Raw genomic sequence first — 17,204 nt, 5'->3', positions numbered from 1 at the left:
AAACTTTGGGGTGGCACAGTGGTTAGCACAGCTGCCTCACAGCATCAGGATCCCAGGTTCAATTCCGGCCTTGGGTCACTGTCTGTGTGGAGTTTGCACATTCTCCTCATTTCTGCGTGGAGTTTCCTCCGGGTGTTCCAGTTTCCTCCCACATTCCAAAGAGATGCGGGTTAGGCTGATTGGCCATACTAAATTACTCCTTAGTGTCAGGGGGATTAGCAGGATAAATGCATGCGGTTACAGGTGGGATTGTGGTCAGTACAGACTCCTTGGGCCAAATTGCCTCCTTCCGTACTGTAGGATTTTATGATGCTATGAAACAATCTAGATACAATAACTATATTTTACATGAAGTACCTTCACAGGAGCTGATCGTAGCGGACTACGTCCTCTGGATGAATTGCACTGGCCTGAAGGCTTGTTTCGCAGCATTTTCAATAAGTATTCTACTTCAGTTTTATAGAAATCTCTTTCTTGTGCTATATTCTTCACAAATGTATCTAAAAGAAAAGGAGGTTTATTTTGCTCATACGTGCGCACTTGAGACTGGTTTTCTAATTCTGGAACCAATTCAAGACCTGAAATGAAACAAACAGAAATATTGGTATAATCATCTATTTTGTATTGCAAACTGCTAAAGCCATTATTCTCTTGTTTTTTTTTAAAAAACTCAGTGAAGCAGGGAATTCTGTGTTTTTCCGCCTTAATTTCAGCACACAATATGCCTAGATCAGCAGCAAAAATAGTAAAATTAAAGTGTACGCTAGCAGAGTGACTTTTTATTTCAAATGTCCCACATCAGTCGTTATTTTCATTTTCATCTCTGGTCAATCTTTATGCTACGGAAACTGAATTGAGATCAGTCAAGATAATTTCACACAGACCTTCTACATTGAGATTTTCATTCCATTCACCTTGTTTGGGCTCAAATCTAGATTTCAGTGGGTAGTTGGTTTGGGTGGATAGTGCAGTTGGGTATAGGTGGATAGTCAGGATGGACGGTTGTGGTGCTCAGTTCAATTTCACTAGTTAATCATAGGAGTACAATAAGTATTAACCAACTTAACACTTTCTGGTTATGGAGAAATGCCTGGGGGTTATACAGGTAAGTCACTGCTCTAGACATCAGAAGACTCCACCCAATGAATAAATAAATTTTGAATTATTGGAATGATTACTGACTCAGAAAAATGGAAAATAACAAACATGGGAATAAGATTAGGCCCTTCAGCCCATCATGGCTGCTCCACCATTTCAACCCATGACTGATCATCTACCCCAATACTACCTTCTGTGCTATCCCTACATCCCTTGATGTCATTAGTACCCAGAAGTCAACTAAATTTGGTTTTGCACATGCTCAATGACTGAGCTTCCACAGCCCTTTGGGGTAGAAAATTCCAAAAATTTACCACCCTCTGAGTGAAAAAATTCCTCCTCATCTCGGTTTTAAATGTCCTGCCTCTTATTCGGAGATTGTGTCCCCTGGTTCTTGATTCACCGTCCTGTCACGTCCTGTAAGATCAATGAGATCAACTCTCATTCCTTGAAACTCTCAGGAAAATAGACCAAGTTTCTTCAATCTCTCCTCATAAGGCAATTCTGCCAACCTTGGGAGTAGTCTGGTGAATCTCTGTTGCATTCCCCCTATGGCAAACAGTACACAACATCCCAGATACATTCTCACCAAGGCTCTGTACAATTACAGCTAGACATATTTATTTCTGCACTCAATTCCCCTCGTAATGAAGGCCAACATACGTTTGCCTTCCTTACTGATTGTTGTATCTGAAAGCTAACTTTTAGTCACTCATGAACAAGGATACCCAACACTTCCCAATCTCTCACCATGTAGAAAAATTCTGTCTGCAGGCTTTGATCTCCCCTGAAGCTGTCAGTCAGTTTTCTAAATTCACCATCTATTCCTTATGTAAACAAACTTCCTTTTATAAATCCATGTTTACTCTGCCCAGTTTTGTCATGGGAAACTCTTAAATAAAACAGAAAAGCACACATCATCAAAAGACTTACACCCAAAGAGTTAGCAGCCATTTCACAGAAGTTGCAGGACTTAATGTATCTACAATTTATTTCAAATTAACGCCTTCTCAGAGTAAAATTACTTGCTCACACAAATTGTCATTCTTGCAAACAGGACAAAGGGTGAGATATTCCAGCCTTTTTCGCCCCAAGGCCAGAAAATCCCGCACAAAGTCAACGGACCTTCACACGATCCATATGCCATCCACTACAATTCCCGTGGTGGAAAGGACGTTAAAATTCAGGCCAAATGTCAAAGGGGTCAGCAAACAATCTGACAGTAACGAGACTGCTCAAATGATTTACTACTTATTGCTTGCTAATTGTCTGATTTTCACAAGTAAGTGCATATAGTTATGATGCATTGATAATGTTCAAACATTCAAAGAAAGATGCTACATTGGGTAATAAAGCTTGAAAATCCATCAAAAATCTGATGTTATATTGTTGCTTTCGGGTGATAGCCAATAGATGCCCTGGCGAAGAGTAAAAATTTAGGCATATAATAACTTTATTGCAAAAAAAACCTTTCCTCTTATACTGACCTAGCATTTGACCATATTTTGTGTTACTTAACAATTTATCTTTATTTGTAGCTTTCTTCACCCTTCTCTGCTGAAATCACAAATCCGCATGGAATCAAGGCCACCAAGAATCATTGCTCAACAGATCATTGTCCCAGGACACTAAGTAAGACAAGCTGTCTGACTATGAAGACTCAAAAGTCAAGCCTGATTATGCTGTCATCTGATGACAACCTGCACATTTTTCAAGCATGAGTCGCTGAATTTTAAATCAAGAATGCCAACTTTGGCTAACTTTTATCTTTCTCCAGCCTGGTTGATCTCCCACCCATCATCACAAGGGCAGAAAGTAGCTAATTCAGCACAGTTCAAGCATTAGAACTCAGAAATTCTTGTTGTACACCTCCATACTATCTCAGGATACTCTGATCAAAGTAGAACCTCCATATGTGGAGCAACAATGTGATTTCACACTTCAATAAGCAAATTCTTTTGCAACCCAAAAGTTGAGAATTTTTATATATTTAATCAGTCTTTTCGAATAACAGCCAACCTGTATTAAGGAGCTGCTCAGCTGTATGCGTTTGGCACTTCGGAAAATGAATTAATGACCCATTGCCTTTTTCAGTCTTTGCCTGTAATTCTGCTCTAATTTCCTCAAGTTGTTGTTTTGATTTTGCAGTATCCTGGAGATGGAAAAGAAGCAACTTTTAAAAGGAGGCAATTATTATAAAATACATGCCAACTACTTTAAAAAATGCAAATATTTATCAACCAACATTTGAATTTTTTGCTGATCCCAATCCTAGCCAAAATCCAAACAACTAATCTCAAGCCAAATTGGGTGCAACAAACTTGCAGTCAAATTCAATAACATGAAAATGTGGCTCTGTTCTTTTTGTCTGATATAACATAGCTTTGTCGATAATAAATTTCTTTTCTACATGAAATCAAGTCAAGCTAGAAGAAATCTAGTTTGATTAAAACCCTGAGCAAGCTTAGTTAGATTCTAATATAATGTTATTTACTATTGTAATATCAAGAAAACTAAATCAACTTCAATTTTGAATCTTCAAAATTACATAGCACCACTTACTGATCTGAGTCTTACGATGGCTTGCTCCAACACAACAATGTCCCTCTCTTGCTTTTCAATTTCAATCTATTATAAAGATATTCAATTATTATACTTCAACAATACAGTACCATCTAAAATTGGCCGTAAAATGATCACATTTGTTCGGTGTATTTCAAGTAAGTATGCCTGCATCGTAATGCAGATTACGCATATCAAAAGTTACATACCATGCAATATATACAACAGTCACTTATGATGCACATCACCTGCATTATGAGGTAGACATAGCATTATATAACCTTTCATTACCTTTTAAGGCATGCACAGCCATATAAAAATGAATTTGTTGCAGAGCTCCAACATGGGTATTTGAAGTGATTATATAAGAAATAAATTAGTCCAAGAACTTAAAATTCCTTCTTAGAAGTAATACAACATTACAAAAGTAATGTTAACAATATGTCAGCTGTGGAAGAGTTGGCAGCACTCTTGTATCTGATGTTGTGAGTTCAAGTCCCACTCCAGGATTTGAGCACAAAAACCTAAGATGACACTCCAGTATACTTGAGGGGGTGCTGCTCCACTGAAGGTATTTGGCAGGATTCTCTGGCCTCTCAGCTGCGTGTTCCCCACGGGCAGGAGGTGGTTCATTGTTTGCTAGCAGTGGGATTCTCTGGTCCAGTCGCTGTCAATGGGAATTCCTATTGATGTCACCCCATGCCAGTGGAAAGCTCACAGGCAGGGATGCGCTGCCGGTGGGACCAGAGAATCCTGCTGGCATGAACAGCTGGAGAATTCCAGCCATTATCTTTCAGGTGAGAAATTAAGTACTAGTTCAGAGAAAAACCCTGGATTTATTCTCTGTTCTCAATCAATAATACATACACAAAGATTATTGGATCATTATAACATTTTTGTTATAATGTTTTGTTTGTTTGATTTTTGAGCTTTGTTTTGAGCCTTGCTGTGCATAAGTCAGCTGCTATTTTTCCTATATTACAACACTAAACATATGAATGAGAAAGCAAGGATAGTCCACTCAGCCACTCTTGAGTCTGCTCCACCATTCAATAGGATCATGGCTGATCTGACTTCACATCAAAAACAAACTACTTCATTACCATATTGAACCTTGTAGAAGCCAAGAGCTTTTCAATGTTACAACAGAGAACTTTCTCTACAGTATGAAATGACATGCCAAATCAAAAAACAATTGACCAAAGCAAGAGAAACCAGCAAACTGAAGAGTTACAGACCCAAATTTCCCTCTTCAGTGCAACTACCACAAGTGTTGAACAGAATTGAACCCCAAACAAATTTTTCAGGATCAACTTGATTTAAATATTCCAAATTAGTTCTCAGAAATATTCTCATCTCGGATTGGGAATTCACCATCTGGAAAGCAAATTACATGGTGTGTCAGGATTTAAATGCCTTCAGCAGTTTAAGGAGCTAAATATCAATAGCAGCAAAAAAAAAGTTTTACTCTGACAGGTATCACGACCAGTTCTGAAATGCCTGCAATCCAGTGCAGGGCACAGAAATCCTAAATGTTTCAGAGAAGTGATGCACAAAATAAATGTCTTTGAGAAGGGAAGAACCATTTGGAACATAAGGGAGATAAGAAAGGTGGCTGACCAAGGGAAATTCACAGGTACAATTAAAGAAGTTGGTACTGGTAGAAGGTGCCACCAGTACTCTGAAGTTTAATTATGATGGGAGATTGTACTAAACATTTTTGCCATCTTCCCTTTTACTGATGGGCTTCAAGAACTCACCACCAATGTCCAGAAAGCTACCTTTGCACCCAATCTTGACCCACAAATGCAACTTGGTTCACAACTGACAACAGCCACCTACTAAAAATCTCTTGTGATATGCAATTGCTTGCTCATGCACTTGTCATCATCCCCATTATGGTGTGAATGCTGTCATCTGATTTAAACTACATCTTATTGCAAATAGAGTGTGCTTACTCTTTTCATTCTGCTTAATGACCAGAACATACAAAAATGATGGACCACAGATAGCATCATGCATCCCCATCCTTCTTTGGCCAGTCAACCAATGATCAGAGAAAGCTTTGGAACTCCAAGGAGGCAGAAGGAGAGGCAGAAGGTAAGAGAGCTAAATAAAGTTGGGGCAGGTTCAGCTTTATGTTAGTCATAACATCAGCAGTATTTTACCTTCATTCCCACGATGGAAGATTATACACAGTATAGCAGTGAATTACATTATGAGTCTGTCATGTTACTCTGCCAAATGTCTCCTCCGTTATCCTGTTTCTTTCCATGTGGTATCTAGTAAAGATCTATCTTATCCCTCATTTTCCAGCTCAGCTTGCACTGTGTTAAGCTGTAGAAGGAGAATACATATGGCAATAGGAAAAGTATAAATAAATTGGAGGAACTATGGACGAAAGTGGAGGTTGGACATTCTTGAAAGGAGGATAGGGTTTATTGGTGAACTGAAGTCCTTGCACTCCAGCCCTTGATTGCTGTAGGGGCGATTTGCCCGGCAGGTAACCCGACACCCTGGGTCGTCTGACCTGTCTTCTTAAAGGGGTTACACCCCACATACTTAACACTCCTTCCTCCCTTGTAAATAGCAATCCTCATCCAGAAATAGCAATTAACTATTTACACATTACAGACAGCAATAAACAGTCATTTGACATTAGACATGATCAATCAGTCTGGGGGCTAATGGTTCCACGGAAGGGTTGTTTCCTGGGAGCTGGAACTGGCCTTTGGTCCCTCTCCTGTGATCGTGGCTCTGGTGTTTCTTCCATACATCCATCATCAGTCACTACTACCGGTGCTCTCAACTTATCAGCTGAAGGGGTGTAACTATGCATCCCCGCTCCCTTCCTCAGGAACCTCTGCTGGTTCTGGCCGAACCATCTCCACCTCCCCAGCTGGTGTTTTCACTCCTTGATAATTAGTCTGCATGTCTACGCCAAACCAGCTCATCTTGCCTCTCTGTAGTATTGGACAGTGATCCAGTCTTGGCTAGTATTACTACCAGAACCCACTTCCTCCCTGGCACGTAGTTCCTCACTAGAACTATTTTGTCTTTTTGAAGCGTTCTCAGTTTTGCATGTTCAGCTCGCCAGCTCATCAGTCTCTCCTGACTCCTCTCTACCACTCGCCTGGTCTCTTCCCACTGCAGTAAATTGAACATTGTCCTGTCTTCCCAGCATCAATGTTGCCAGGGGGCATTTTGTCATTGCATGTAGTGTGTTTCAATACACATTTAAAAACTGGTTCACTCTTTGCCTCAATGACCCTTCCCCCTTTGGCACCTCCAAAAAGAATATTTTACCAACTGCACAAACTGCTCTGTTAGATCATTTGTCACCAGATGATACATTGCAGACTTTACATGCTGAATGCCATGCAGTTCCCTGTACTCTCTGAATTCCTGCGACACAAACTGCAGCCAATTGTCACTTACTGCTTCCTCCAGGTAACCAAATCTGGCAAACACATCATCAAGCCTGTCCAGGGTCACCTGTTTGGTTGTTGTTTTCATGTATCTTACCACTTAGAGTATGAGTCCACAGTCACTAGTAACATAGTTTTCCAATGGCCCAGCAAAATTGATACGGACGTGTTCCCACAGCCCTTTTGGCCATACCCAAGGACGTAATGGCTATGCTGGTGATGCTTTCAAAGTTGGGAATGCGCTACACACACTCCTGCTCTCTCTTCTATGCCAGCATCAATGTTCGGCTACCAGATGTAACTCCTGACCACCTCTCTTTCGTCCGTACTACCGCTAGTGCTACTCCAGCACCTATCTTCTCAATGCAGTTGGGTTAACGATCCACATACCCCACAACAAGCAGCCATCCGGTACAGACATTTCCCATTGTTGGTTCAAGTAGGGCCTCAACTCAGGGTCTTTCTTGTGCTAAGTCGCTCCCCTCCAGACAAGGTTTATCACCTGACTTTACTCTGTAATGAAAAATACATTATCTTCACTGTCTCCTCAGAACTCTATGTTTCCTGGCAAAGGCAGTCTCAATCATGCATCTGCATTGGCGTGTAGGCCTGACTGGCAATAACAATCTCATACAAATGTCCTAACAAAATCAATGCCCATCTTTGCAACCTCATGGCTGCCATTGATGGAATACCCAAATAGGGGCCCAGAATTCTTGTGCGTGGTCTGTGGTCCGTTAGTAGGATAAATTTCTGGCCATGCAGGAATTGGTAAACTCTGCCAGTCCAAAAATGATACTCATTATCTCCTTCACTATTTGGACATAATTTCTCTCTGGCTTTGATAGTGATCATGAAAGGTAAGTAATGAGTTGATCTTCTCCATTGTCCATCACATGGGAGAGAGTTGCTCTCACCCCATAGAGTGAGACGTCACACGCCAGCTGAATAGATAACTTTAGGTTAAAGCATATCAAAATTCCAGATTCCTTTAATGCCTCCTTTTCCACTTAGCAGGCCTTCTCACATTCTGGCATCCACTGCCATGTCTGACCTTTCATCAGTAATCGAGGCAGTGGCTTCAGTACCGTCACTAGATCTAGTTCAAATTTAGATCTTATTCCCACAATAATTGATCAGTCCCAGAAAGGACCTCAACTAGGCCACGTACCCTGGCCTGGATGCCTTTATAATAGGTCTCAGTTTCTTCAGAACCTTACGCAACCCCTTACTGTCGATGACACAACACCGATTCCTTGAAAAATTCACATTTGTCACTCCTAATTTGCAAACCATGTTCTTGCAGCCTCCTCAGCATCTCTTCCAATTTATATAAATGTTCCTCACTGGTGGCACCTGTGATTAATATGTCACCGAAGTAGTACACCCCCTGGAGACCACTTAGAATTTGGTCCATTGTCTTGTGGAAATGGCCAGAGCCGAATTCCAAAGGGTAGTCACATGTAGTGGAACAATCCTTTTTAGATGATAATCATTAACAATGGTCTCTCAGGCACCCCCATTTGTAGATACGCTTGGGAAAGAGCCATCTTACTGATTTTTGCTCCCCCAGCCAGGCCACTAAAGAGATCCTCGATGAGGGGTAACAGATACTGTTCCACACATAAGTTTGGATTCACTGTGACCTTAAAGTCTCCACATAGTCTCACAGATCCATTGGTCTTCATGATGAGACCCATGATTCATTCATGGTCATTAATTCCAAAACCTCCAACTCTACCAATCTCCAGTTCAGCCTCTACTTTGGGTTAATTGCATGTGGTACTGTCCAGGCTTTTATGCTCTTGGGGCAAGCTCACTGTTTCAACGGTGTCTTGGCGTTTATTGGTAGGGGGATTGAATTTAGGAGCCGCAGCGTCATGTTGCAATTGTACAAAACTCTGGTGCGGCCACACTTGGAGTATTGTGTGTAGTTCTGGTCCCCACATTATAGGAAGGATGTGGAGGCTTTGGAGAGGGTGCAAAGGAGGTTTACCAGGATGTTGCCTGGTATGGAGGGGAGGTCCTATGAGGAGAGACTGAGGGATTTGAGGTTGTTTTCGTTAGAAAGAAGGCGGCTAAGAGGGGACCTTATTGAAACATATAAGATGATTAGAGGTTTAGATAGGGTGGACAGTGATAGCCCTTTTCCTCGGGTGGAGAAAGCTAGCACGAGGGGGCATAGCTTTAAATTAAGGGGTGGTAGTTATAGGACGGATGTCAGAGGTAGGTTCTTTACCCAGAGGGTGGTGAGGGATTGGAATGCCCTGCCTGCTGCAGTTGTAAATGCGCCTAGTTTGGGGGCGTTTAAGAGATCCGTGGATAGGTTTATGGATGGAAAGGGATTGGTTTAGGTTAGAGGGTCATTGCTTTTTAACTGGTCGGCGCAACATCGTGGGCCGAAGGGCCTGTTCTGCGCTGTAATGTTCTATGTTCTATGTATGTTCACCATCATATCTTTCATTTTCCCCAGGGTTCCATTAAACTCCTCCCGTATCTGCCCAATATCTTATTCAGGCCCGAATGAACTGTTGAGAGTCCGTTTACTACTTCCCAATTTGGTCTCAATTGCTTCATCCAAGCTCCTCCAAACAATGCAGAGTAATTCCCTCTGATGATTTATAAGGAGAGACGGATACACTGGTCCCTCAACTGCACCATGGTGGATACATAACCCTTCAAAGGCACCACCTGATCTGGATATGTTCTCAAGTAATATTTGTGGGTTTCAAGGGAAGATGATTTAGTTTCTCTTTATATATGGACTCTGGAATCAAACACACCGCTATCCCTGTGTCCACCTCCATTCTCACCATCTTCCAGTTTGGGCGTCACCCAAAACCATTCTTTATCACGTGGACTGATAGCACATTCAGTTTAAATGTCATTCTCTCCGTCACTTCTTTTTCATTCATGAATCCTGCCTACTCTTATTGTTTAAACAGGGGCTAATCACCACTTCCTTCTCAGTGTAGGGCCTGGTTGTTTCCATTTCATCCCTTCCTGGGACTCTGACACTCTACAACTGTGGGCAAGTGACCTGTTCTCCTGCCGTTCCAACATTGAGCTCCTCCCATTCAGCCACCAGTCTCTGTGTAGCCTTTATCCCACATTGACAACACTCCTTGAGCTTCAAATAATCTCCTGGGGGATCTACCATCTTGTAAACTGCTGATCTCATGGCCCATTCCTTGGATACTATGATCTCAAAAGCCTTTTTGAAATCTAACTGCCGTTCCATTGACAACCTTCTCCTAATTTCTTCCTGTTGTAACCCACATAACAAGATTGTCCTGAGGCACTTCCTGAAAAAAAAACTCCAAAAATCACAAAATTCTGCCAAGCTTTTGAGAGCCGTGACAAATTTAATAATGTTTTAGTCCTCCAGTTGGTCCCACTTGTAAAACCTGGTGCTGCAATTTGCAATGGTTGTAGCACGAAGTACCCCTTCAATAACTTGCACAACTCCGTGAAAAGTTTATCAGGTGGTTTCTCTGGCTGCAATTTGTTCCTTAGGACTCAGAATGTTTTACTGCCCACTGTGCTCAAGAATACTGGAACAATGAAGGCATCTTCAATTTTGTTTACCGTAACTATGTAAACTGACCATGTCTCAGCCTCCTCTTGGAGCTCTCCAACGGTCCCAAACTTTCCCGCCATTTCGCCTTACGGCAGCAAACTTTCCTGCCTCAGCACGCCTAGGCCCGAAGCCTGTTCCTCCCACACTGACTTCTGCAGATCATGGTCCCTCAATGACTGCAGGATGCATCCCTGGCTCCGCCATCTCTGGCAATCAGCAGCGGCAGTAACGAGCAGTTCCATTGCTACACCCAAGTCCAAGTGCCCGTACTTTCCCCCACCATCTGTTTGATTCTTTCTGCGGACGCCACTGTGGTCCTGGACGCTCCACTACCCCTGCACCCCTCCCCGAAGCAGTGTACTTGAAATAGGTCACACAGAAAGGCAAGCCACAGGAACAATAGGGTTTATTGAAGAACTGTACTCCCTGCACTTAGCCCTCGACTGCTGTTGTAGGAGCGGTTTACCAGAGGGTCATCCCACACCCTGATCTGTCTTCTTAAAAAGCCTGTGCCCCACACACATAACACATATTGATTCAAAACATGAACTCTGCTCTCTCTACAGATGCTGCCAGACCTGCTGAATTGATTCAGCGCTTTCTGTTTGCTTCTGAACTCCATGGAACTCTGTAGCCACAGTGTGAAAATACAATCTCACTTTATCACGGTAACACCAGGCCTCAACGTTTCCTTATTAAGTAGGCCATAGCCTGCCTATGGCGGGCACCCCAGATACTCCCAAAATTCCAATGCTTGAAACAGGAACAGGCGAAGCATCTTGAACTTGCAGGATGTAGAGGGTTCCTATTTTAATATGCTGTTTGTCTGCACTTTTCCTGACAGGTAGTCAGGATTAAAATAAGTTCTGGTTTTGTTTATGAGAGTCTATTGGGAACTTACAGACATTCCAGGCTATTATTATTGACACAGAAACTTGCTTCAAACAATACTTTATATATCTAGACTTATTTATGTTCAAAATTCAATCTATGCAACACGTTTAATTGAAATCTCATCAAGTACTTGCAGCAATGGAGGATAATGTGAATGATCTAAATGGAATGAAATGGTGGTCTGATGGATAAGCAGAATGCTGGGGAAAACTAGATAAAGAAAGGAGTTCAATCTAAGTTAGGAAGAGAGATGTGGATGAGTGAGCAACAATGGTAAGGGTTGGGGTGGGAAGCAACAGAGGCTTACAAATGGATGGGGATTTAGTTCTTGACCAAGAAATCTACATTCTCCCAGAACTTGAGAAGTTAGCATGAAAGGGAAAAGGGGGACTGAAGCCTAATAGCACTTGATGTAGTCAAGCCAGATCTAGCAATGTATGGTAACGCAGGTCTGAACATTTGTGAAGTTCCCAATTTTCCTAGAGGTATCTGGCTCCAAGAAGCATTGTTACTAGAGAGGCGGTGCTCGACAGACTGGAGGGACTGATTGTGGACAACTCCCCAGGACCGGATGGAATGCATCCAAGGGTTCTGAAAGAAATGGCGGAGGTGATAGTGGATGCCTTGGTGGTTACTTTCCAAACGTCGCTGGATTCCGGGGAAGTGCCGGAAGATTGGAAAACGGCTAATGTTACGCCGTTGATTAAAAAGGGTGGCAGGCAAAAGGCAGGGAATTATAGGCCAGTTAGTTTAACGTCTATTGTAGGTAAAATGTTAGAATCCGTCATCAAGGAGGAAATAGCGAGGCATCTTGAGGGGAATTGCTTGATAGAGCAGAGACAGCACGGTTTTGTTAAGGGGAAGTCGTGTCTGACAAATTTATTGGAGTTCTATGAGGGTGTGTCTAGGGCGGTGGATAGAGGAGAGCCGGTGGATGTGGCCTTTCTTGATTTTCAGAAGGCGTTTGACAAGGTACCTCACAAGAGGTTATTGCAGAAGGTAAGGGGGCATGGAGTTGGGGGTAGGGTGTTAGCGTGGATAGAGGATTGGCTGTCTAATAGGAGGCAGAGAGTGGGGGTCAATGGGTGCTATTCGGATTGGCGGTTGGTGACTAGTGAAGTGCCCCAGGGGTCAGTGCTGGGGCCTCAGCTATTTACCATTTATATAGACGATCTGGAGGCAGGAACCGAGTGTATGGCGTCGAAATTTGCTGATGACACCAAAATTGGTGGAACAGCAAATTGCGCGGAGGGTGTGGAGAGTCTGCAGAAGGATCTAGATAGGCTGGGCGAATGGGCCAGGAAATGGCAAATGGAATTTAATGTTGGCAAGTGCGAGGTGGTCCACTTTGGTAGGAATAATGGTAGGAAGGACTATTACTTACGTGGAGAAAAACTGCAGCAGGCAACGGTGCAGGGGACCTCAGGGTCCTTGTGCATGCGTCGCAAAAACCCAGCCTGCAGGTGCAGCAGGTGGTCAGGAAGGCTAAAGGGATGCTGGCCTTCATAGCGAGGGGGATTGAATATAAAAGTAGGGAGGTCTTGCTGCAGCTGTATAGGGCACTGGTGAGGCCGCAGCTGGAGTACTGTGTGCAGTTTTGGTCGCCGTACTTGCGCAAGGATATTTTGGCCTTGGGGGGAGTGCAGAGGAGGTTTGCTAGGCTGATGCCGGAGTTGACGGGGTTGAGCTATGAGGAGAGGCTGAATAAACTAGGCTTGTACTCGTTAGAGTTTAGAAGAATGAGGGGAGATCTCATTGAGACATATAAGATGATGAATGGGATGGATAGGATAGAGGTGGAGAGACTCTTCCCGCTCAGAAAGGACAGTAGAACTAGGAGGGCATAGCCTCAAGATAAAGGGGGGGGCAGTTTAGAACGGAGTTAAGGAGGAACTTCTTCACTCAAAGGATGGTGAATTTCTGGAATTCTCTGCCCGTTGAAGTGGTGGAGGCTGCCTCGCTAAATATTTTTAAGACGCGGGTTGATGGGTTTTTGATAAGCGAGGGGATTAAGGGTTATGGGGAGAGGGCGGGAATGTGGAACTGAGCCACGACAGATCAGCCATGATCTTATTGAATGGCGGGGCAGGCTCGAAGGGCTAGGTGGCCTACTCCTGCTCCTATTTCTTATGTTCTTATTTCTGTTGTAATGATTCTTGGTCAGGCCCTCAAATTGCTGGTAAGATTCTGTTACGGACCAAGGACCAATAATGTCTTGTTTAAAGAAGACAATGTTTGAGATTCAAGATATTTGTTCAATAATAAACCCCCAGGATTCCACAGATTTTAAGCAAAAATACACATCTTATACCCTTTACAACAGATCTTATACACTAATGTGAAGTGCATGTTAATTAACATGCAAACTGTGGGTCAAATCCCCCACTCTGCGCAATAAATACCAATAGCAGCTAAAACAGAGTCCATGGACTTCTCAACAACCCATTCAGACACTGGTAAACACAGTCACCAATCTCAATGAAAATCTCTCCCTCTTTCATGAGGGACTTCAATCTTTACTTTCAAAGAGCTTGATTTGGAACTCTGTCCAAAAGTCACTCCAACTGTGATGGCATCAACAATGACCCACCTGACGGGGTTTCAATCTCATCTTCCAAGATTCCATTCCTGGATTCCTGAGCATAATCTCCAGCACCAACTCAGCAGCACAACTTCACTTTGGCCATGCAGAGCAGAACACTGCTGCTCCACAGGGGTTATGTTTGCCCCAGAGGCCTGCAGTACAGTCACTAACTTTTGGCTGCCTACTTCACTTGAAATCTGTTCCATGCAGCTCTTTTCCAGTATGGAGCTGGTTTCTCTGCTCCTTTTCTAAAAATGATGTGGAATTGGCGGTATTGGACTGGGGTAAACACAGTAAGAAGGCTCACAACGCCAGGTTAAAATCCAACTAGTTTATTTGATAGTAAACCCACAAGTTTTCAGGGTTTGCCCCTTTCTCAGGGGAGAGTTCTGGTCTCAAACAGAGCATATAAAAGGCATACACAGTTTACAGAATTCTGATTAGAATGAACTTGCAACATCTCACTTACAGACCTGTCTGGAGACAATACACATCTCTTTAACCTATGCCTAATGCTATCTCCACTCACATTGTCTGCATCTTTAAGATTTGAATAGCAGGTTAGCTGTAAAGACTTGCGTTCTAATCAGTATTCTGTAAACTGTGTGTGCCTTTTATATGCTGTGTTTGAGACCAGAACTCTCCACTCGCCTGACGAAGGGGCAAACCCCGAAAGCTTGTAGGTTTACTATCAAAAAAACTGGCTGGACTTTAACCTAGTGTTGTGAGACTTCTTACTACTTTTCTAAAAAAAAACAGAACTGGGACTATATCCTGCATATGTCCCTTCTCTGGGTCTCTTCCTTTGGGACTTCTGTCTGCCCTCTGTCTGGGACACTTGCCTTCTATGACATTATTCCTCTGGTCACCTCACTTTGTGTTTTTTTGCTTCAATTTTCTCTCTACACAGCTCACTGGGCCCAAAGAATGTAAAAATATAGATCTGCGCATGTGCAGCCAGCTCTTGGTCCACGTCTATGCATAAACTCTGTAGTCCATCAGGAGTTGAAGTTCTTAATCTCCACACTCAACATTATGGTGAATTTGATTTGCATATCACTTTCCCTTTGGAAGTAACTAAGCTTCACTACAGTGAAGAGTTTTTTTTAAACAAAGCTTTACAATGTTTTCATAAGTGTTTATCATAATGGCTGTAAATTAAGAGAGGGGAATATGCAACAAGATCAGGGATCTTAGTCTAAGGAACGGGGTAAGCCTTTTCGGACTCTGAGAAGGAGAAATCTCTGCATCTAGTGAGTGGTAAGCCTATGGAATTCACTACCACAGTAAAGAAGTTGAGGCCAAAACATTGTATATGTCTTCAAGGAGTTAGATATAGCTCTTGGGCCGTTGGCAATTAAAGGATATAGGAGGAAGGTGGGATCAGGCTATTGAGTTGGATGATCAGCCATAATCATAACGAAGCAGACCTACTCCAGCTCCTATTTTCTATGTTTCCATAAACTTCTAACCAATAGTGTATGCACACAATACAGATGATCTTTTCATTTTGCTGCACAGTTACACAGTCAGAAGGATTTATGTGAACAGTTCTGGTCCTCTAAAGGAAAGATATGCAGAAATCATTGGGAAAGGTACACCCATTCTCATCATCATTCTGTATTAATACATTCCAATTTAGGGAACCTTTTGTAAAAAGGTCCAAATCCATTGCTAACAAAGGAGCTGAACCAGTGTCTCTCTGGGTAAAAATTTTCCTAGGCTCAAGTTTTAGACAAAAATGGAGTGACTTCTCCTTCCAATAGAAACCCCTTTAACCTTTTTTTCAGTTCTATCTATTCCCACTGTAAAATGCAAAGGGACTGTCCAGTTTCACTCCCTAGTGCATCTCTGTGAAAATTTCTGTCACTCTAAGTGATCCTATTACTGCCAGTTTAGCATTCAGCTTCCAACTTTGAGATGCCCTGTCTTATGACAATGAAAGAAATTGTTTTTCTTCATGCCACTTTTCTCCTCGACGCTTATTCGTACTGACTTGTCCATAAAGCTGAACTCCTTTCCATTCCTTTCTTTTGATTTTACCAATGGAAACCTACTGCCCCCTAGCTGCCTATATAATATATAATTTCCATTTGACAGAACTAAACCTTAGGAATCTTTGTTTTTCATTTTCTAACTTCAGGAATCAAAATCACCAGTCTCATATGTTTCATTTAGTCTTTTCTTTAAAGTCCAAAATTTCAACTGAAATGCTTCAGGGACAAGCTCATAAGCATTAAGTTCTGCACTTTTAATTACCTGAATCTGAAGACTGTTTGTCTGAAAGACTAAAATACACAATTACAATTTAAAAACTTTGCAAAATGAGTGTCCGTGTGACCTTAGGCCATCTCAGTTTCGTAGCCGCCTTTTCAAATGACATAACGGGGGAATTTTCCCTTCCCACACACCACAGGAATGCAAAGGTCCATTGACCTTGGGTGGGATTTTCCAGTTTTGGGCACAGCCACAAAATCCTGCCCAAAATCTCTCAACTTTTGTCTTCAGTGAGTTTAGACAAAAGATAATGACTCACAGTTATATCAAAACTCGGAGTGGGATTTAATTCCTCATCGAAACAGTCCATGAAAGAAAATAACGGACTTTACAATTATCGGTTCCTTGATTGGACTCAATATGGTGATTCAATGTGTGGTCTTGTGACAGTGATTCAACACTGTGGCCATTTAGCTTGGCTAGTCTATGGAGCAGTTTCATAAGATATCCATTTGCAATCATGGTCTCCTCAGGATGGTCACATTTTAGACGAGACTCATTATTTCCGCCACAAGCTACAGAGAAAGCGTGAGAGTGCCTGTACTTGAGAACATGGGGTGGCACGACAGCACAATGGTTAACACTGCTGCCTCACAGCGCCAGGGATTTGGATTCGGATTCGATTCCTGGCCTGGTCACTCCAACGTGTGGAGTTTGCAAGTTCTCCCCACGGCTGTGTGGGTTTCCTCTGGGTGCTCCAGTTTCTTCCCACTGTCTGAAAGACATGCTGGTTAGGTGCATTGACCCACAGACGCACTGGAGTGCGGGACTAGGAGAATTT

At 42.6% G+C, this 17,204-nt stretch overlaps 1 protein-coding gene across 2 annotated transcripts in view; it reads right to left on the bottom strand.

The window, feature by feature from the left end:
- Positions 1-17,204, bottom strand: part of tsga10 (testis specific, 10) — an 86,500-nt gene that overhangs the window by 60,698 nt on the left and 8,598 nt on the right. Inside the window, exons 1-2 of one of the 2 annotated variants that reach the window (XM_080197561.1) lie at positions 1,849-1,906; positions 358-578 (exon numbers count right to left, since the gene is read on the bottom strand). In XM_080197561.1, coding sequence (XP_080053687.1) covers positions 358-432 — 75 coding nt within the window. In that variant the 5' untranslated portion in view covers positions 433-578; positions 1,849-1,906. Of the gene's footprint in view, positions 1-357; positions 579-1,848; positions 1,907-17,204 lie in introns of those variants that run through there. The other variant, XM_080197562.1, reaches the window with a different exon arrangement.

The sequence above is a fragment of the Carcharhinus amblyrhynchos genome, chromosome 10, assembly GCF_965287045.1.
Source record: "Carcharhinus amblyrhynchos chromosome 10, sCarAmb.v2.hapA, whole genome shotgun sequence".
Classification (NCBI taxonomy): domain Eukaryota; kingdom Metazoa; phylum Chordata; class Chondrichthyes; order Carcharhiniformes; family Carcharhinidae; genus Carcharhinus; species Carcharhinus amblyrhynchos.
The sequence above is the reverse complement of the archived record's forward strand: the minus strand, read 5'-3'. Positions and strand labels throughout refer to the sequence as shown.